This window comes from Coenobita brevimanus, chromosome 40 (assembly GCF_032717465.1).
Source record: "Coenobita brevimanus isolate Jiangsu-jjx chromosome 40, ASM3271746v2, whole genome shotgun sequence".
Lineage (NCBI taxonomy): Eukaryota > Metazoa > Arthropoda > Malacostraca > Decapoda > Coenobitidae > Coenobita > Coenobita brevimanus.
This window is the reverse complement of record NC_136993.1, coordinates 29,161,703-29,184,758: the sequence shown is the minus strand read 5'-3', so window position 1 is coordinate 29,184,758 and position 23,056 is coordinate 29,161,703. Positions and strand designations below refer to the sequence as shown.

The window sequence follows — 23,056 nt, the reverse complement described above, 5'->3', positions numbered from 1 at the left end:
CTGGCTCCCACCTTCCTCCTCCCACTTTTTCCCGACAAATTTTACAGGTACTGACTGCATTCTCTTCATTCCAAGGCTTTTACCTATATTAGAGAAGAAACTAACATCAACTGATTTCAGTAAGAAACTTAACCTTTTCAATACACTGGTCTTTTTTTTATTTTTTATAACTTCGGGCAAACTTATTCATGTTAGGGGATCCACTTTGGTGTAAAGAGGCCAGTGAAAAAGCTATAAATCTTACTAAGGAATTTGGGTGCCTCACCCGTTCTGTGCTTTTGAGCCTCCTGGAGATGGTCAGAATAAAATACAAATACTGTACAGTAGATGTCATCATTGTGAACGTGCTGTAACGAAGTTGCCAGGGGGTTTATTCAGATAATCTTAAAATCATTAAGGAACAACCATCATACATCCTCTTGTCATTAAAAACGTATTTTTTCAGTTTAACAGAATTTTTCTTCTTTAAGCCCTTCGATATGTCTTGGTACTAAGTTTAACAAACCTGAAGGCGAAGTGGTGGGAAAGATGGAATAGGGAAGAACGCTTGTGTATAATAATATAAATCCAAATATGGAGAAATTATTTGTGCAGCCGGAGGCCAATAGTTCAGATTATGTATGCAAGAAATTGGTAAGGGGTTCTAAGGGGAATAAGGAGCGTTATGAGGAACACACTGAGGTGGTTTGGCCATGTGGAGAGGATGGAGGGTGAAAGACTGACGAAGAGAGTGTATGTGAGTGAGGTGGAGGGGGGAAGAGGGAGGGGGAAGCCGAGGATGAGATGGAGGGATGGGGTGGAGAGGTATATGAGAGAGGGGTGTGTGAGTTGGGAGCAGGGTAGTGAAATGGCGGGGGACAGGGCGACTTGGAGGCGATTTGTTTGTGGCCACCCCAAACGGGATTGAGGCGTCTGGCAATAGATAGATAGATATAGAAAAACAGACTTCCTTAATAACTGTTGTAAACGATAACCGTATTATCTGAAATACATATATCAAACTGGTGACAATATTTTAAAGGGAGATAAGGACTTGGCAACATTTGTTTGGACATGACAAGTACTGATCCTTTTCCTTAAGGTCCCTTGTGCAGCAGAACCATAAAACTAAGTTTTCTCCTTCAGACTGGCAATGGGCCCGCGTCTGCTGGTGGCTCATGTTCCAAATTCGGTGTTCAAACCAAAGGTGGTCGACGACCTTGACTCTCCTGGGGGGAAGCAGGTCATCAACTTGAGCCCCGGAGCCACACTGCTCGAAACTGTCTCAGAGGCTATGAATTTCAAGTAGGAGATCTGACATGCAATCAAGTGTGTGTGAGCGAGTGTGACGGTGACTGTGCTGTGTGTTTGATTGTGAGTATGAGCGTGAGTGTGGGTGTGAGCGTAAGAGTGTGTTGTGTGTGACGAATGTAGGACGTTTCGGACACGGACGTTTGGGTCATGGGCCACCAACCGAGGATCTTTTGAAGTGTGAAGTGATGTGAACCTTACCTAACCTAACCTAACCTATACCCAAAAAAGTCCTAGGGTGGTGGCCCACGGCTCAAGCGTCCGTGGCCGAAACATCCGAGCACCGTGTGTGTGTGTGTGTGTGTGTGTGTGTGTTCTTACCTAATTGTTCTTACCTAATTGTATCTTTACAGGAATGAGTCAAGCTCGTACTGTCCCGTGTCTTAAACCATATTTATCGTACATATCCTTAAATTTGTGAATTGTTTTGGCACACACTATTTCATTCGGTAGTGCATTCCACTGATCAATTGCTCTGTTTCGGAAACTGAATTTCCTTACGTCTTTATCACCTCTCTTCTTATGCAGTTTTTTGCAGTGTCCTCTTGCTGATGCTTCTCCATATCTTAAGTAATCATTTATGTCTATTTTCCCTTTTCCTGATATGCACTTATATAGCATTATCATGTCACCTCTTTTCCTTCTCTCCTGTAGTGTTGGTAGATTCAGTTTATTTAGTCTTTCTTCGTAGCTTAGGTCCCTTAAGCTTGGTATCCATCTTGTAGTGGCCCTTTGAACTTTTTCAATCTTGTCTATATACTTTTTGAGATGAGGACTCCAGACTACTGATGCATATTCCAGGGTTGGTCTAATGAATGATGTTATTATCCTTCTTAGCATGTCTTCATTTATGTATGTGAATGCTATTCTCATATTTGCAAGCAGTATATACATGTTCCGTACCTTCTCGCTGATGTGGTCAGCCGGAGATTGTCTGTTATTGATAATCACACCTAGGTCTTTCTCTGTTTCTGATGTGTATAGGGTTTTATTTCCTAACTTATAATCCCAATCAGGTCTTTTTCCACTTTTACCAAACTTGATTACATGACACTTGTCCACATTGAATTCCATTTGCCATGTACTACTCCATTCATGAAGTTTATTTAATTCTTCTTGTAGCTCCCTACAAGAGTCTGTGCTAGTAATTCTCCTTTGTATTTTTGCATCATCTGCAAGCATATTCAGATAGCTCTCATTTCCAGTGTTACTGTTTATATCATTTAGGTACACTAAAAACATGATTGGTGCCAGCACCGAACCCTGTGGTACTCCACTAGTCACTTCTTCCCATGATGAGTAGTTTCCTCTTAGTACTGTCCTCATTTCTCTTTTTATGAGAAAGTCTTGCATCCAACAAAACAGTTTGCCTCGAATTCCTCCTTGATGGTACAGTTTCCATAAAAGTCTTTGGTGTGGTACTGTGTCAAAAGCTTTCTTGAAATCTAAATAGATACTGTCCACCCATCCTTCCCTTTCCTGTATTGTGTTTGTTACTTTATCATAGTAGCTCAACAGATTAGTAACACATGATTTTCCTTTTCTGAAACCAAACTGTCTTTCTGTTATCATACTGTGTTCTTCTAGATGATTTACCCAAGCTTTTCTTATAAGTTTTTCTAATACCTTGCTTACAACACTGGTCAGTGATACTGGTCGGATTTTGTCTATTTCCTTTCTTGAATAAGGGGAGTATATTTGCTTTTTTCCAAATATCAGGTAGTTTCCCTTGACTCAAGGATTTCTTGAAAATTAAAAATAATGGTTTACTTAACTCCTTTGCACATTCTCATAATACCCAACATGAAATTTCATCAGGACCACTTGCTTTTCCTCTGCCTAATCTACTTAACTTCTCCTGTATTACTTTTTCTGTTTTTTGTATATCTGGTAGTATGTGTGGACATGTGTGTTCCACATAGTTCCTCTCAAATTTTTTTTCTTCTGTAAAAACTAATTGGAAATTCTTATTTAGTGCTTCACAAATATCTTTCTCTTGTGTATAAGTGATTCCCTCGTCCGTACTGGATTGTATTATATTTTTTACTTTTGTTTTGCTTCTGATATAGCTGTAAAACAGCTTTGGTTGATCACTACTTTTATTTATTATATCCTCCTCAAACTGTTTTTGGGCTTCCCTCCTTATTCTTGTATAATCGTTTCTTGCCTGTTTGTAATTATTATACGCCCTTTCACTATTGTGTCTTCTGTATCTATTCCACAACAAATCTCTTCTTTCTTTTAATTTTTTACATTCTGTATTGAACCATTTCTGTATTTTCTTATCTGCTTCTTTGTGCTGTGGGATGTACTTCTGGACTCCTATTTCATAAAATTCACAAAATTTTCTATATACAGCATTTAAATCTTGTTCTCTAAGCTCATTTTCCCAATCAGCTTCTAAGAAATACTTCTTTAGGTCTTCATAATATCTCTTTTTATAGTTTAGGCACTTTTTGTAACTGTCATTGCTGTTTACTATGTCATATGCTATCCTGAAGTTATAATTTAGTACTGCATGATCGCTTTTGCCGAGTGGAGGGTGATATATTAAACTGTCAATGTCATTTTCTTGCCTAGTAAATATTAAATCTAGCACTGAAGGTACATCAAGTCCTCTTTTTCTGGTGGTTTCCCTCACACGTTGCATTAAGAAAAACTCTTGTACGAGATCCAGGAGCTTTTGGTCCCAACAGCTCTTGGCTATTTATATCTAGAGTATTCCAATTTATATTTGTATTGAAGTCCCCAGTTAGTATAATTCTTTCCGATTTCTCTTCCATTTTATGTAGCAATGATCTTATACTCTGAATTGTACTCTCTGCCAGGTCCTCATATTATTCTCTTTCCCATGTGTTTGATCTGGGTGGCATGTACAAATTGGCTACAATTATTTTACCTTCAGATGTGTCGATCTCTACTGCAATCAGCTCTACTTGTGATGGTATATCTAGGTTTATTTCCTTGACTTTTAGATTTTTCTTAGTTAATATTATAATTCCTCCTCCTTTTTTTAAATTTCTGTCTCTTCTCCATATATTGTATTCCTCTTAGTTTAGTATGTCATTGGATATCCTTGGTGTTAATTTTGTCTCAGTTAGGCATATTATTTGTGGTTCATTTTGTCTGACATAATCATTCGTCTCTAGTAATTTAGATACCATTCCATCCACATTTGAGTACATCAACTTCATCATCTTGTTTATATACTTGTCATGACATGGTTCTACTACCTTCCTCCTTTTTATTCCATCCTGTTTGTGTACCACTTTCGTACCTGTAATCCTATTACTTTGTAAAAAAATTTCTTCGTCTCCTCTTCTGGTCTTCCCTCATTTTTTGTTTTTGCTTCCTGCCTTTTCTCTTTCAGTAATTCCAGTTCCTCTTGTGTTAGGCATCTTTTTATCCATACATTTTTGAACTTTTTTTTTTCCATAAGATTCTTTGCATTTTTTAGTATCTCTTCCACAGTGTTTACACTCTGGAAAGTCACCTTTAGAGGTCTTGTCTTGCTTTTCTCGTATTTCCCTAACCTTTTGTGTTCCTCTATGTCTTTACTACAGATTTCCTCTGATATTTCTTTCAGTAAGCTCATTACATTTGCCATCTCCTTTTTGTCTCTAGTGATCTTGTTTTTAACTTCTTCCTCTTCTATACCAGTGATTACTATTGATTTATTTATTTCTACTGAATCTCTGACTAACTTTGGATTGTTTTGGATTATTCTTTTCACTTCCTTTTTAATGCTTTTTTCTTCCACCCTTGTTTCTAAGTCTTTCTTTACTTTCACCATTTCAGCATACGTGGTTTCTAAATCATTTTTGTAGCTTTGCACAGCTTCATTCACCTGTGTTATCTTCTCCTTAATATCACTGCTCTGGTCCATAAGACTGCTTGCTTGTCTAATTGTCTCTGTGTCATTTTTTAACTCTTCCATAACACTCTCGTGATTGACTACTGTACTTGCCATTTCACTCACTTTCTTCCTAAGCGTACTCAATTCCACTGTTAGTTCACTGATGGTTGTGTCTTTCTTATTGGCCTCCCTTCCTAGTTTTTCTAAATCTTCCTTTTGCAAGTGCATTTGCTTCTTTATTTCATCAATTTCATTTTTGAAAGCCATTTCTAGTTTGTGTACACGTTCAACCAGTCTATTGTGAGTCTCCACTTCAACCAGTTCTTGATAGAAATCATCATTTTGCTTTTTACTTTTATCCCTTTTCTTTTCCAAATTTGTTTTACTGAAGTATGTATCCATTTTGTAATACTAAATGAACAGAGTATGTACTTACAGAGTATGTACACTTTCCCCGTGTTGCTGTAGTCTAAACAAACCCAGCTTACTCAGCGCATCGTGGTTCTTTGTTCTGTTTGAACCAGTCTTATTTAAACTTATTATTTATTTTGCTTTTAATAATGAAAAATCATTTAGTCTAACCTGGTACAGAGCTTGACTCATTCAAAGATACTAATTTAGGTAATGCCACTGGCCATGTTGGTCTGGTACGGAGCGCCGATGACGGACGTCTACGTGTGTGTGTGTGTGTGTGTGTGTGTGTGTGTGTGTGTGTGTGTGTGTCTGCCTGCATGCTAATGTTAGACAGTAGGGACACTGATTAGCAAGTCATTATATTGAGTTTGACACCAGTATACTTACACAATAGCCTCTTAGGCGATAGGTAGAGGCGCTCACCATTCACACACATGATAAGATCATAGAAGTGAACACCAAGAAGGTCAATCAATATGGTAAATGTGTTTCCCAGATACCCGGGGTCGACACATGTGCTTGGAATATGTATAAAACATTGATTTGATCAAGTTTGCATGCATGTTAGAAACACCGTTGTCATCGACACGTTCATGACATCGTTTGGAAGCATGTTGGTAACACTGGCATGGACGTCTCCTGCACTGGGCATGAATGTACCTAGCTAGATAGTTCACTAAACACCACATATGGTGAGTGGAGATTGCTTCAACATTATGAAGTGGGCCAGGTACCACGTATTGTGATGAATAGAACTTTATCAAGAACATTGTGTTTTCTGAGATCTGACAGACTCAGAATACAAACACGAGATTAAGAAACTAGACACATGGAACGACATCAGTGACACACTGTTGGTGGATCGTGCCGATGTCATAAAGAAGATCGATATTTTGATCAGAAAGTTCCTGTGAATGACAGAGTAAATAACAGATATTCATGGCTGGATTTACTGGACGTATAGGGGCTTATTGTATCCTTCAATACCCACAGCTTCCTGCTCAACAAAAATATACCACGCACTACATTGGATGCTGAAATTCCATTTTAAAAAAATGCCGTGTTGGTCTGGTATGGAGCGCCGGTGACGGACATCTACCTCCGATGATTCCCTCTGTGTGTGTGTGTGTATGTGTGTGTGTGTGTTAAAAAAATGGCATGAATCCATTATCTCTATCTTATAGAAATACGTATTATAGATGGTTGCACATGAAAACACCATCATACCATCAGGTCAATCTGTTTCAAAAACCTCCACCTTCAGCAAATAAATTTAATGTGTGTTTCATTTTGCGATCACATGTGTGTTCTTTTATTTAAATGTTGACATGGATTCAGGTAAAAAAAAAAAATCATCATCATGATCATTATCATTCTGCCTATAATTTCCAGCAAAGAGCTGAAGTGAAATAGTGTTCAGAAACTATTAAACAGAAACCACAAAAGCAGAACTATCAAATAACTTGGGCAATGAAATGAAAAACGCCAGTATTGACATTCTGAAAGCTGTGAATTAAAAAAGAACACATATATTTTTGAATGTTTATTTGTAAACAAGATTCAGATACGCCTCTGAAATATGCATTACCATGACAACCAAATTGAAAATGTGATGCCACACCTTTGGCAAGTGTTTCTTCTCACATAATTCCTCCATCCAATTAGATCCTTTATCAGTTTCTTCGTTTTCTCAGCTTCCTTACATTGTTATCGTGCTTGGACACCTGCGCCATCTAAATTGTCCGAAACACTGAAACAAACATTTATCAACATTTTTTAATCTTGATGCCGAACATGCTGCAAACATGTCCGTAGGAGTGTTCCATGACTAATTTCGTGGCAACAGCTTCAGCATGTTCGAAGCTGACATGCAGCCCACACAGACACATGTCTGTAGCATTGCTTCCATAATATCGGCGGGAGAAATTCTGTTGCTTGCTGCAGCTGCCTCAGTGGTGATTTGTGGACATGAAGCAAAACTTCTGGGCGAATATTAAGTATGCTCATCATGAAGTGGTAGGAGTGGGCAGAAGCGAAATTTCAGCATCCAATGTAATGCGTGGTTTAGTGTTGTTCAGCAGGAAGCTCTGGTTTTTGAAGCATACGATGAGGCCCTATATACGTCCTGTGAATACGGCTATGATTACCTGTTTATTTGCTCTGTCTTTCATCGAAACTGTCTGATCAAAATATCGATCTTCTTTATGTCATCGGCACGATCCATCAATAGTGTGTCACTGATGTCGTTCCATGTGTCTAGTTTCTTAATCTCGTGTTTGTATTCTGAGTCTGTCAGATCTCAGACCACATGATATGCCTGAGAAAGTTCTATTCATCATAATACTTGGTCTCTGGCCCACTTCATGACGTTCAGGCAATCCCCATTCACTATCTGTGGTACTCAGTTAACTATCTAACCAGCTACATTCATTTCCAGTGCAGGAAACGTCCATGCCAGTGCTACCAACATCCTTCCAAACGACGTTATGAACATGTCGATGACAATGGTGTCTCGAACATGCATGAGAACGTAATCAAGACAATGTTGTACAAGCTCCAAGCACATGTGTTGAGCATGGGTATCTCGGCACACATTTATCATATTCAGTGACCTTCTTGCTGCTACGTCCTTCTATGTTCTTATTATATGAGTGAATGGTGAGCGCCTCTACCTTCGCCTAAGAGGCTATTGTGTAAGAACACTGGTGTCAAACTCAAAATCATGAATTTCTAATCATACTTCCTATCTAACATTAACACACGGGCTCACACACACACACACACACACACACACCTACAGTCGGCCAGCATGCTCTCCAATAAAAGTTTCTCTATCTGTCAGCACCAGTCTACATGCACAGTACACACTACACTTCCTTTTCAAAATTAAAATGGCTCACAAAAACCTGGTGTCGGAGTCCTGGGGGGTGGGACCATAAATGCCCATCCGCCCTCCTCCCGGCGATGGCTCAGCGAGATGTTGGAACCACTGTCTGACTCACTTCTTCTTCATTTCTGCAACATTCGTGGCCTTTCCTCTTACCTTCTCTCTGCCGAACACCACTTCCCCTCCTCTAAACCTCACTTTCTCTTCCTGACAGTCTTAGCTGTCTGAAGCACTTGACAGCAAACCCTTTTCTGTTTCCTCCTACTTTCTCTATACCCATTTCAAAGTCAATGGTGGCTGCTGTGTATATGTACGCAACAACATATCTTGCTCTTGTTTTCATGAACTTGATTCTTCCGAATTCTCTGCTCTCTGGCTTTAGCTTTCCTGTCATTCTCTGACTAATTGTATCTGCGCTGTTTACTTACCTCCTAATTCTATTGACTGAAAATTCTTTGATAATCCTACTTCTACAATGGAACACATTCTATCCATTTCTCCTTTCTCTGAAATCTTCATTCTAGGAAATTTCAATGTTCACCACCACCTTCGGCTCTCCTTTCCTTTCACTGGTCGACCTGGTGAACAAGCCTACATGTTTTCTATCCGTAATGACCTAAAGCAGCTTGTACAGCACCCTACCCGTATCCCTGACCACCTTGGAGAGACCTCCAACATACTTGACCTCTTACTTACAATTATTTCTTCTGCTTACACTGTTAATCTTTTTTCTCCGTTGGGCTCTTCCAATCACAACCTTATTACTATAACCTGTGCTATTGCTCTGGTGCGGCCTGTGTACCCCCCAAAGAAATGTCGACTCTGGCACTTTGGAGGTGTGGATTGGGAGGCCCTTAGGCAGTATTTCTTTTATTTTCTCTGGAATGATTTTTGCTTCCATGGCCAGGAGCCGTCTGAATGTGCTTTGCTCAATATAAAGGTTATTCTCTTGGGCATGAGTGCATACATTCTCATATCCTTTGACTAATGCAAGAAAGCCTTGGTTTGATCACACTTGTTCTAATGCTGTCTGCAACAAGGAGAGGGCCTATAAAAGGTCCCAGAGACAACCAACCCCTTAATCACATCTTGAATATGTTTCTGCCTGGAATCGTGCTAAGTCTGTTCTTCGCTCTGCTAAAAATAATTTCATCCGTACTAAATGCTCTCAACTCTCCAACTCGAATTCTTCCCGCTCCTTCTGACACCTTGCCAAAAAGCTTTCTAACAAGTTTACCTCATCATCCTACCCTGCTCTTTTCTACTCTGATGGTTCTGCAACTCTTTCTTCTACTGATAAAGCAGATCTCTTGACTCAGACGTTCTCCTCCAATTCCACTTTAGATGATTCCGGTGCTGTTCCTCCATCATTTCCCCCTCTGACTTCCTCATGGCTGACATTTCTTCAGCTGATGTATTTTCTGCCATCACTGACCTCAAAACTAACAAGGCATATGCGCCTGATGGAGTCACTCCTGTTGTCCTCAAGAACTGTGCTTCTGTGCTTACACCCTGCCTATATAAACTCTTTCACCTTTGTCTTTCAACTTTTACCTTTCCTTCTTGCTGGAAGTTTGCCCTCATTCAGCCAGTCCCAAAGAAGGGTGACCATTCCCAACTCTCTAACTATCGTCCAATTGCTTTGACATCCTGTACCGCAAATGTTTTTGAGTTAATTCTTAATAGAAAATTTTTAAAACATCGTCCCTCTCACAACCTTCTTTCTGATCGTCAGTATGGGTTCCGTCAGGGACGCTCCACTGCCGATCTTCTCACCTATCTTTCAGGCTCCTGGTCGTCCTCCTTTCGGGACTTTGGCGAAAGCTTTGCCATTGCACTTGACATCTCAAAAGCTCTCGATCGATTCGGGCATAAATCTTTAATTTCCAAACTGCCCTCTTACGGTTTCTATCCTTCTATCTGTGCCTTCATCTATAGCGTCCTTCCTGGTCGTTCTATAGCCGCTGTTGTAGACGGCCATCGTTCTTCTCCTAGACCTATCAACAGTGGTGTTCCTCAGGGCTCTGTCCTATCACCAACTCTCTTCCTTTTATTCATCAGCGACCTTCTAAGTTCATTCACCCGGGACTTATCTTGGAAAGATCATATTGCAGGTCTTGTAAAATATGTTTCCAAGAGATTGGGTATTGTAAGCTGACTCCATAGCTTATTTACCCCTGCACGGTTGTTGACTTTATACACGAGTTTTATTTGGCCCTGTGTAGAGCACAACTCTCATGTGTGGGGAGGCTCCCCACGTACGGCTCTTCTCAATAGGGTGGAGTCAAAGGCTTTTCTACTCATTAACTCTCCTCGTCCGACTGGCTTCCTTCAACCTTTATCTCTTCGCTGCACTGTTGCATCTTTATTTCTTTTCTATTGCTACTTCAATGGTCACTTTTACGACGGGTACGAAGCAACCGTCTAGCAACAAACTCTCATCCCTTTTCTGTCCAACTCTCTAATGCAAGAGTTAACTGTTACTCCCTGACCTTCATCTATGCAACAGGTCAACTCTGGAACGGTCTCCCTCTGTTTGTATTCCCTGCTTCCAATGATCTCTAGTCTTTCAAACGCAATGTGTCCAGGCATCTCATAATGAACAGATCTTGAATTTGGGTGTTTTGTATTTTTGTCTTTCTTGGAATGAACTGTTTCCGGGCTCCTGGCCTTTTGTTCCTTCTTTCTCACATTAAAAAGGATACACACACACAGAACACACACACACACACACACACACACACACACACACACACACACACTCAAGCACGCGCATGCGCTTCTACACTCATTATTGTTACCTATGTGTATCCGTTATATATATAAATATATATATATATATATATATATATATATATATATATATATATATATATATATATATATATATATATATATATACTGCATATATGATATTAATGTGGATGTGATGCTGGAATCGTTCCCTGTCACTAACTTTGCAGATACGACTATGTGACTCCCGCTGACAGAGCGTGGGGAGTGGAACAGCCTAACGGGTCCTGGACCGGCATGATAGGAATGTCAGTGCGGGAAGTAGGTCCATTTATGGCCTTGTATCACTGTGTATCGGATGTGGATTAAATCACTTTATTTCCCTTACATTTTGTCACTCAATCAGTTCACTGAAGATCAGCTTGACTAAACTGGTATTAGAGATGTATACATAGGCTGACAGGTAGATAGATAGATAAAACGACGAGGCATGAAACGGATAAAAAAGCCATCAGAGACTGATTATATAAAATGGAGATAGGAAGATAGGTGTGATTTTGAGGTACCTGACAGTATCGCATTTCAGATACTCATTGACTCTTTGTTTCAGGAAGTGGACATCAGTCTTGGCCTCCTTGGCATCACTGCCGCCAGAGCCAAAGTTGTGGACTTCACCTTCCCCGTCGATATCATGTGCAACATGATGATCGTGGGTCGTGGCAAGCCTGAGGTGAACTCTTGGAGCTTCCTACTACCCCTGGGTCCTCGTGTTTGGGCAGCGATTCTGACGGCTTTGTTGGGGGTCCTTGCAGTAATGACATTATTTCCCTCCTGTCTACAAACACAGCCTTGTCATTGTACGGGGCTAATGGTGAAGGCATCCAGCTGCGTTCGAGTGCTGTTACAACAAGGTAAGACCTCCAGCTTCTATGCCTTATGGTGGAAGTCTTCAGTTTTAGGATAGAATTGCCATCCTACCACCATATGTGGTCGTACAGTTATATTGGACTGTTGATAAAGGGATCTCGGTGCATTTGCTCGGTCCCTTCCAACAGTCTTAACAACAGTATCTCATTACTTGCACTATTGCATCAGGGTTTTCCACTTCTGTGTCTTAATGATAACATTTTATTTTCACAATTTTGTTTTGTTTTGGTATCACGTGGTGGCAGTGATAATAATAGACATTATGAATACCTATAATAATATTCACATATATGAATGCAGCAGTGAATTATTATTTTAAAAATACAAACTATTTCTATCACCAAAATACATTACTGAAAGTGAGAGAAATCCTTCATGAAAAACACTCTCGCGATGGCTTCATAGGTACTATTGGGAGCTGTTATGCACACTGTATGGAGTCCTGAAATAAAAAATACAATGAAACTGCTTGTTGTGCTGTAAAGATCCTTACTGAGTTGCAAGCCAGCCCTGATTACTGGTTACTACTCAGCAGTGTAGTGGGACAAAACTTGTGATAAAATTTGTAGTAAAACATCCAAAAGAAAAAATTTCCAATAGCACTTCCGAAAATGAGATATCATTTGCTTAAATAATAATGACATATCACGTTGGTTTGTCTGATGCCGATGGTTAACAGTTGAATACATCACAATGAATATACATACAAATATTGCCAATTTTTATTATGTTCTTTATTTACCATTCATGACAAACCCCAGCACTCTAAGGAATGTTGGTATGTACGGAGGGTACATGAGAGCAAAAAAAATGTTTAATGCTTATATGCGGCAAAAAATAATCCTATTATAATATGATTACCAAAACAGTTAGGAAATACAATACCACATGCGAGAACTATGAGAGTGAAGTAATAACTAAGTTATGCCTTAATTTCGAATAAATTCATGTGCTTATTTCAGATATCAGCCCTGTCAGGACATGGTGGGTATGGGAGCGTGTGGTGTTGGGTGTGTGGATGCTGACAACTGTGGTGCTGACACGTAGCTATACAGGCAACCTGGTGTCCCTCCTGGCCGTCAGATACATCCCAATGCCTATACAGTCTCTCAGGGACGTGGTCGATAATCCTATTACATTTCTAGTGCAGAAGGGAACTAGTCAGGCTGACACTATTCAGGTTAATGTTTATCCCATAAAGGCTAATACTGTATAGTAGCATATACCGTCGTTGGGTATTGATGTATTTCTTGGCTTTCTTAGTCAACGGACCTACTGCGACTATGGCAAGACTCGGACATATTCTGAGGTAAATTGTCTTATCATGCAGGCCAAGATAAACACGAAATTAAACATACTCCGGAACAGTAGGTCATATTCTGGGCAAGCCGTTTCTCAATACCAGACTTACTGTAGGGGACAATGAGAAGCCATATGCCAACAACGCGAACAGATTACACGAGTTATTCTTCCAGTTTTAATATAAGCATACACTGTCGAGGAATTTATGCCACTTTATGTCTGGTTCTGGGGTAATTGCAGAAAGGCTATATATATCACACACTAAGACATGCATTTCGTTACTTCCAGACGGTTAAGATTGGTGCTTTACACGACATAAATACACGATCGAACATTTTACGTGAAATTATGTGCAGTTATAGCCTAGTATAGGTGGGCCCTAAAAGTACAGCCTTTAAGACAGTCATTGTGCTACTTTCAGACTGCTGAGAGTGGCGTTTTCCGAGACATAAGTAACCTGCAGAAGGAAGGCAGATTTCAAACCTTCGACGCCTCTGAGGTGACGAAGAACCTGGATGTCAAAGTGAGGAGGGGGGACCACACCCTAATAAACGTGGAGGACATGACCAAGACGATGATGGCACAGGACTTTTCAGTGACAGGTGGGTTAGGGAGAGAGAGAGAGAGAGAGAGAGAGATTGTGTGTGTGTGTGTGTGTGTGTGTGTGTGTGTGTGTGTGTGTGTGTGTGTGTGTGTATCATTAATTTGCCCTTATGCTAACATATCTAAATGAGGTGATGGGAGTGTCATGTACCTCAGAACACCCACACAGTGAACTAGGGACTCACCTAAACTGCAAAAAATGGCTCAGCACTATCAAGAACAAATTACAAAAAAAGGTCAGCTTAACCCTATTGCCGTAGAATGAAATATTTGCATTATATTTTTTTTCTTTATTTTCTGGGAGACGTAAGACAATTTTTAGGTTGACCTTGACCTATAAATATACTTGTGATCCTTTGTTATTTACAATTAACAAAATGGACCCCATAATAAAAGAACTGTAGTCAGCATTATTCCGAGACAATGTTTGGTAGTTTCAGCGTCAGTCCGGCTTGTGTTTTGTTGACCATGGTTACATTTTTATCATCGAGTATTTTACGAAAATTTTTCTTCATGTATCTTAAGACCTCTGGCAGATATACCGGAAAGGTCATAGAGTTTATTCATGGCACTAATTTTGCCTATATTTAACTATTTTCTTGGTGTCAACAGGAAAGTGTGACTTCTATCTAGCACGTGAGAAGTTCCTAAACTCTATGACTGGCATGGCGGGGCCCAAAGACAGCCCACTCATCAACGCTGTCAGCCGCAGGTCAGCTATTATACATCAGTTTTATCTGCTTGATCTGGTAAGTTACTTATGAGGTGTTTAAGATCATTCGGCTTTATCAAGATTAATATTTAAAAGTTCATTTGGATGAATAGGTTATCATTTTGCTGTTCTGTTTTTGCCTTAACTTGGCCAAAAATCTCCATCTCTGCATTTTTAATGCGGAGTTGTAATAGTTGTTTATCACTATAATTGTGCGAGTTATGAAGTAGTTACGCGTACAAAGCTACCAAAAGGCGAAAATCTGGGCCAAGTTAAGGTGAAAAGTTTATTGTAACATATTCATAATCACGTGTTTCCAGGATCATAACAGTGAGAGAAGCAGGTATGTACGACCACTGGATCAACAGCTACACCCCCAACATGACCACCTGCCTCAACCCACCCACAACCATGGCCGTCAGATCCTCAATAAGCCTCTCCAATATATGGGTAACTTCCTCACTGTGCTTTCGTGAAACATACTTTCTACTCATCCATACATCTATCCATCTATCTGTCTATCGGTCGTTTCATCCATCTATCAATCCACGTGTCCATCTCTCTCTCTCTCTCTCTCTCTCTCTCTCTCTCTCTCTCTATTCATATACATTAAGTGAACCTGTAATACATATACTAAATATGTTGCAGTTTCCTAAAAGTATATTCTCTCACATTGCAGGGAACACTGGTGGTTTACGTGGCTGGCCTGGCAATTAGTTTTCACGTGTTCTGCTTCGAGCTCATCTACTCACACCTCCGGTAATGTGTCCGTGATGAAGGATGTGAGGCTGTTGGAGTGGCAGAGTCGAATCAGTTATCCACCGGCGTTTGGGGTTTCACATTGCAAGTTACTGACCAGGTTGTGTACTAGATATTTTGCAGACTAAATTACTAATGTTGCGTGATCAAGTTTGTAAGAAGAAAAAAAACAAAACTTTAATTTCCTTAAGTTTAGTTAAGGAAATTGAAGTTGTGTTTTTTTCCTCATTTTTATTTGGCTTTTGCTATTGATAAAACTTTTATTGAGAGACAAGGATAATCTCGAGTTGGATCGGATACATTCTGAAACTCTTCTAAGCTGAAGGAAACCGTCTAGAAATGGGAGAGACAAAATAGGTGGAAGGGGGAGGGGGAGGAGGAGGTCAAGGATGAGATGAATTGATGGAGTGGAGATATATATATATATATATATATATATATATATATATATATATATATATATATATATATATATATGAGAGAGAGAGAGAGAGAGAGAGAGAGAGAGAGGGGGGTGAGAGGTGGGAGCAGCGCAGTGAAATGGCGGGGTACTTGGCGATATGGAGGCGATTTGTTTGTGGTCACTGCTTATGGGATTAAGGCGTCTGGCAATATATAGACAGATAGATATTTCATTCTTGCTGCAGACGATTTATTCACCTTACAACAAGCTTTTCGAAATGAAGCGGGTTACATATGACCTTCATTTACCACTTTATCTTCGGCACGTCTGCGCAGTTGACCCTCGTGCAGTGTGGTGCAGTGAGGATCTGTTCCTTCTCCCCTTTGGGGCTAAGATGCGAATGAATGTGTTTGAGTGGATGAGTACATTGGGAGTGTGTCGTCGTGTCTCGGCTACCTCCCTTTCCTTAGAGGAAGCAGCCTAGGTATATAGACAGATATCTCCCCGAAGCTGATTTAATCGTCCAGTGACAGCAGGAATAAAATAGAATACAATGTCACCGGACTGAAAGGGTTAAACAGCTAATGGATGTTGTTTGTAACGTCTTCAGTACAGGAAATGCTGTATATTCTAAGCTCAATAAAATCATCTAAAAATAACAAGCATTTAATGAAAGATTCCTTAAGAAAGAGAAGGACACTTGAGATTCTTTATAATCCCTTCCATACGAGAACTGTCTTAAACTTTACAAAGCAGACTCGCCAAAGCAAGGATCTATCTATCCACGTGTCTGTTTATTTATCTACCTATTACCAGACGCCTCAAACCCGTAAAGGGTGACCACAAACAAATCACCCCCAAGTTCCCTTGTCTTCTACCATCGCGCTGTCCTCCCTCCCGTTCATAACCTTCTCTCCCATACATCTCTACACTCCAGTCCCCCATCTCATCCCTGATCTCTCCTTTCTCCTCTCCCAAACCACCTCACTGGCATACACCCTTCTAGTCGGTCTCTCAATTTTCATTCTCCCCACATAGACTAAGGATACAATGAAAAATATCGGCATGTCACTGTATTTCCTAATAAACTCAAAGCATTTTATTCTCCAGCAAATGAAGCCTTTGCTAAGCTGCATGAAAACGTCTGGGGAGGGAAAGAATAAACTGTGAAAGGTAATCGTAGGCTGAAAACCCAAGCACTCTGGTACCTTTACTTGCTTTGCTCTGGAGAAAAATAAAGTTGTGCAGGAACTACTTTTGTATGTTTTTATGGATTTTGTATGTTTTCTTGCGTTGATTCATTGTATATACTGTTATTTTTATGACTAATAGGTTCAGAATGCTCACACACACACACACACACACACACACACACACACACACACACACACACACACACACACACACACACTCACACAAATACGAACATTCGTAATATACTGTACTCGGACTACCAGAGAGGATATTTTACATTAGTCGTCAAGTTATGCAACACAAATATCGCGGCAAAACGTCTTAGCAAGATGACTTCTTCAAACAGAATCAGTAACTTCAAATATAAGCCTCTCAACAAGCATCAGTTTGTTTATAAAGTAGTCTAGCAAAGATGTGAGCTTTTTGTATATTCAGTAAACGATGCAAAACCGAATACACGGCTTGATCCCACTGTTTTCCTAGGCTATTCAATATATCTTTAAGTCATACAAGAGTTATGTTAATCATTAGACATAAAGGTAATATTACTGCCTGACTATATTATATTGAGGCCAATTTTGTACAAGGCTTGTTTGAATTTATGAGGAAAGAGTATTTGTGTTGGTGTTTTAGGGTCGTGTAGTAAGTCAGAGGTATCGTAACGCCTCTTCTTAAGCGATTTATTATACTCATTACACTCAAAAATTGTAGTCTGCGTCGGTTATATCGCTTTCTAAACCAACATGCTTTTCGTCAATGACGTTCAAGAATATGCTGAGGTGTAAGGTGAGGAACAAGTCGCTATGGAAAAGGAACTACTGAGCCAACAGGGTCACCTGGGCCCATATTCTCGTCAGGTAACGAGGTTTCGTAACACCTCTTCCTTAACTATTCATTTTTGGATATGGCTGGTTAATATCCTTTTGTACGCAGTTTATGCAGAGTATTGCGATATTAGAAGGATTTATGTAACACAGAATAGGGCTTTAATGTGTAACAGGAAAAACAAATTGCTTTGGAAGAGGTGTTTGGAAGCTCCCTTATTAGACGAGATTAATGGGCTAGATGACATTGTTGGTTTCGTAATAAATTATACTCAGCGATTTGTTCCGCACCTTACACGCCATTATCCTCCTGTACGTCACTGATGCTTAGTATATCAATAGAAAAACCATGTAACAAGCACAATTTTTTTTTTTTTTTTTTGAAATGGCATGATTTTTAGGAAAAGGGAAAATTTTGCAATATACAGTGATGCATTGTTGACGGCTGCGTGTTGGCTGTGTGGTAGGGGAGTGTGGGTGTGCTGACACAGATAAATAATGAGCCTCTGGCCTGTCCCCCTCACTGGCCGCCTGACCCTGCGCGGCCGACTGCCTCACCCGCCTCTGCCTGACCATCGCCTCTCTGCTGGTAAGTCTTGAGAATGTGGTGCCGTGCTGGTGTGGCTGACGGTGTTAGTGTGGTGGTGGTGGTGTGGCTGACGGCGGTAGTGTGGTGGTGGTGTGGCTGACGGTGCTAAAGTGGTGGTGGTGTGGCTGACGGTGTTAGTGTGGTGGTGGTGTGGCTGACGGTGTTAGTGTGGTGGTGGTATGACTGACGGTGTTATTGTGATGGTGGTGTGGCTGACGATGTTAGTGTGGTGGTGGTGTGGCTGACGGTGTTAGTGTGGTGGTGGTGTGACTGACGGTGTTTTTGTGGTGGTGGTGTGACTAACGGTGTTAGTGTGGTGGTGGTGTGACTGACGATGTTAGTGTGGTGGTGGTGTGACTGACGGTGTTAGTGTGGTGGTGGTGTGGCTAACGGTGATAGTGTGGTGCTCTTGTGGATTTCGTATGAATAAGCATTTATGTAATAGAGATATGGCTTGGAGTATCTGTCGAATATTTCATTGCTGCATTACGTTTGTGGGCAAGGTACATTATTTAGCATAAGCACATCCGAATCGCACTTTAATGTTATTTATTTTTGTTATTAATTTTTCATATACTAACAGCTGCTTATTAATACAAATTTCAAAACAGATATATTTAATCCTCAGAAGAAACAACTGTTTCTAAATCAAAGTTCGCAGACAATTCCTTAGAGGACTGTGAATATACTCTTTTTACTCTGGCCCAGATTTTCGTTCCTTTGCAGTTTATTTCACTAAACCCAGAAGTCGAGAAAGAGAATATTACGGCTCGACATTCTTTTCAAAATACTTCTTTGTGACTCGTGCCGATTTCTTGTGTTCATCTCTTACTACGTCTCAGCAGTCAGGATGGAGAGAGGGCAATTTTAAGTAATAATTGGATAATTAGTAATCAATATCGAAAAATATATATTGTGCTTCAAAAAACGTGTAAAAACATTTGGAACTTATTCTAGGGCTGCTTTTGAGTAATAAATTCAATCAGCACATGATGGTCCACTTTTACCGTGGCATTATGGAAGAATTATGGGAGAGAATTCTTCTCCTGAATCATCTCCATGATTCCGAATTATCATGGACACTGTGATGAGTGGTGGTTGTGATATCAGAGCATTACTCAGTCGCTGGAAAGTGGTTCCAGGTTCGATTCCCGGAGAACCACGGGACCATTAGACAGGGTTGCCTTTATTCTAGCCTGTTGTATCTGTAGTTGAATTAGGGACCTGGATGTAAAGCGCCGGTTGCGTGTCTTAATGTGGGGAAAGGCTTTGGTGCTCTCCTTGCCAGTCTTCCTTATGTGGTTGTGTCAGTGACTGACGCACAAAATACTGCACACACACACACACACACACACACACACACACACATATGTATATATATATATATATATATATATATATATATATATATATGAAGGTAATAAACCTAGTTCTTCCCCTGGCCTTCTCATTCTTTCCTACATTCTTAGCTTCTGGGGCTATCCTTCTCAGAAACAGCATCGGTGGTGTAATCGGAAGCAAACCTGGGTTCCTACTGTCGACGGCTAAGGAAGCTCCCAAATACCTCTTCCTCTGTCATTTAGTTTTGGTTAAGGCTGGTTAACAGCCTTTGGTACTTTGTGTATAGAGAGTATGGCAATATTCGAAAGATTCATCGCTATATTAAAGATGCTAAAGTGCTTCCTCAATCCTACGGATATATGAGCGTTGGTCCGAAACACGATGGTCTCCAGTACGATTTCGCGATTGGTCACGAGAGACCAGTGGGCAGGCTGTCCTTACCCTTGGCTGTTCGCACTTATACCTAAAAAGAGGCATGGATTTGTAAAGGAATGTTTGTGTATCGTGGACTGAGGGAATGGTTTTTGGGAGCTTTCCTCTTCACACACGCTAGTATGTAACTGAGTGTGAATGCTCCTTACCCACAAAATACTGTCAACACAACTGAGTTAAGGTCTGACACTCACTACCTACCCAGCTAACGCTTCCTCTAACACCGGCCTTCCTTCCGACATAGCGGCAAGCCTGGCAATAATTTTGGTGCGTGATTCCTGCACAGTAACATTCTCTTCGGCAGGGTCTCTACCTTACCCTGTTAGAACCTACAGTTAAAATGCGGATCTAGTTTATAAACCAGTGATTGAGTGTTGTAGAAGGGGATGTTTGTCTGTTGGTTTCCTTGCCATTTACACAGTAACGTTAATCTTTTATAAAATTACAGTTATGAGGAACATTTTTGCTCATAAGGCAATCAGTAACTGTAGCTCCATAATAGCATTGTGTGATTCATCCTGGTATAGCCTTTAGCATATGAAATTAGTAGCTACAACAGCCGGGTGGATGCGTGTTTCGTTCTACGTCTACATCGACCCTAGAGATAGAAACGGAAGCCGCGACTGTCATCAACAGTGTGTAGTGATAGTTTGCGTTTTCTTTAAGCTATTATTCGTTCGCACTCTGTTGTTTCATATTGATCACACACACACACACACACACACACACACACACACACACACACACACACACACACACACACAGTGCCATTCCAATACATGAATTTCCATATATATGATTCTCAGTATAGACACCAAGTCTCCCTTCTCACTAGTCCTGCATTGGAATGAGAAATTTATAGCTACCACTCTCCCGTCGCGCAGAATTGGTCCTGAAGCAAATCTCATATGACCTGTTGCAGTACCATTATAGTTCACTCAGAACTGACCGATGACAACCGGCTTATGCTTGATGGCTTACACTTTCCACGGGGTACCCTGACATAATACACATCTGCAAATAAGTTATACGTCCGAGTCATCTGTTTCATATTGATTTCGAGTGCATGTGTCTTTGTTTACACAGACGGGGATGCTACACCGCCGCACGTATAGAAAAACTATGATTGCTGAACGAGAGATGTTTATACTGCTGTGGCTGAGCGGGCTGTCATTCCGAAAGATAGGGAAAAGGATGAGGACAAGCCCCACCACTGTCCGGAGGTGGGTGAGGCACTGGCAGCTGGAAGGGAATTTGCGATCTTCACTGGCAACGATGTTAAACAAAAAGCCTTCTACTCAGTATCATTATCAGTCTCCAGCAACACCGTATTATTTCTGTTATACGAATATCGAGAGATATGCGTTTGCTTTATGTTCCTGTGCAATGGCAAATGCTTCTAATTTTTGCGCTTACAATTACAAACATCATGCAACCGATTTAAGGTAGGTTTCAAGTTTCAACACACACACACACACACACACACACACACACACACACACACACACACACACACACACACACACACACACACACACATTCGCAAGTCTGTAATGTTTCACCAGTAACTAAACTAATATTCGGCAACAGTTAATGGCAAATGACTATATTACACAAAATAATCAGCTTGCACTAATTACTAATCTTGGAAGGTTTGTACTGAAATGAAAATAAACACGTTCCCGAGCATTTTATATTTTTCTGACCTAGAGAGTGTGGCTTACGTTACGGGAAAAAGAAACTTAAAAGAGGAATCTAACACTTACAAGTAATTTTCGATTCAGTGATACGATCTGATTTTCAGACTAAAGCCATCTCACGACGGGATCTCACCACCCGCATAGCCTGAAAGTTATTCCTCGACACATAAGTTTGCACCTCAATTTCTGATCTGACGTAAATTCAGGATGTAAAACACACACAAACAAAGCCAGCCAGCCAACCTCACAACTGAAAACATTACCACTCCGCACGCTTCGCAATGCGGCTGATGAGCAAGCAGAGTGGTAATGTTTTCATTTTAGTTGTGATTTTTTTTTTTATGCGAGGAAGAAGGAACCAAAGGCCATGAGCCCGCAGTAACAGTTCCCTCCAAGAGAAAAACAAAATACAATAGAGAGCCAAATTCAAGATCCGATCATTTTGAGATGCCTGGACACTGCGTTTGAAAGACTGGTGATCATAGGCAGCAGGAAATACAGACAGAAGGAGACAGTTCCAGAGCTGACCTGTTGCATAAATGAAACACTGGGAGTAACGGTTAACTCTTGCACTAGAGAGTTGGACAGAAAAGGGATGAGAGTTTGCTGCCAGACGGGTGCTACGCGCCCGTCGTAGAGGTGGAAGAATGCAAGCAGACAGTTCAGAGGAACAGTGACCATTAAAGTAGCGATAGAAAAGAGATAAAGATGCAACAGGGAGGCGAAGAGACAGAGGTTGAAGGGAGTCAGTAAGAGGAGGAGAGTTAATAAGACGAAAAGTCTTTGACTCCACCCTATTGAGAAGAGCTGTATGTGGGGAGCCTCCCACACATGAGAGTTGTACTCCACACAGGGGCGGATAAAACCCCTGTATAGAGTCAACAACTGCGCAGGGGTAAAGAAAGAGCGGAGTCAGCTTAGCACACCCAATCTCTTGGAAGCAGATTTTACAAGAGATGTAATATAATCTTTCCAAGATAAGTCCCGAGTAAATGAAACCCCAAGCATGTTCAAGGATGATGCAGGATTAAGCTGAATATTATTAAACATTAGTGGGTATACCTGTGGAAGATTTTGTCGTGTTGATAGG

The 23,056-nt window shown here is 40.6% G+C and overlaps 1 protein-coding gene across 1 annotated transcript; it reads left to right on the top strand.

The window, feature by feature from the left end:
* The first annotated feature begins 1,132 nt into the window (after positions 1 to 1,132).
* LOC145397013 (putative glutamate receptor) lies at positions 1,133 to 15,487 on the top strand. The gene is made up of 8 exons (XM_080270233.1): positions 1,133 to 1,284; positions 11,411 to 11,501; positions 11,791 to 11,941; positions 13,070 to 13,287; positions 13,831 to 14,011; positions 14,625 to 14,724; positions 15,045 to 15,174; positions 15,404 to 15,487. Exons 1-8 carry the CDS (start codon positions 1,133 to 1,135, stop codon positions 15,485 to 15,487), a joined length of 1,107 nt encoding a protein of 368 aa, XP_080126359.1.
* Positions 15,488 to 23,056: the final 7,569 nt, after the last annotated feature.

Excerpts from the sequence above, each read along its gene's own strand:
- LOC145397013 (XM_080270233.1), top strand. The coding sequence starts at position 1,133 with ATGGGCCCGCGTCTGCTGGTGGCTCATGTTCCAAATTCGGTGTTCAAA. Across the intron at positions 11,502-11,790 it reads TAGGAATGTCAGTGCGGGAA|GAAGTGGACATCAGTCTTGG; the intron begins GTAGGTCCATTT and ends TCTTTGTTTCAG. Across the intron at positions 13,288-13,830 it reads GTCAGGCTGACACTATTCAG|ACTGCTGAGAGTGGCGTTTT; the intron begins GTTAATGTTTAT and ends TGCTACTTTCAG.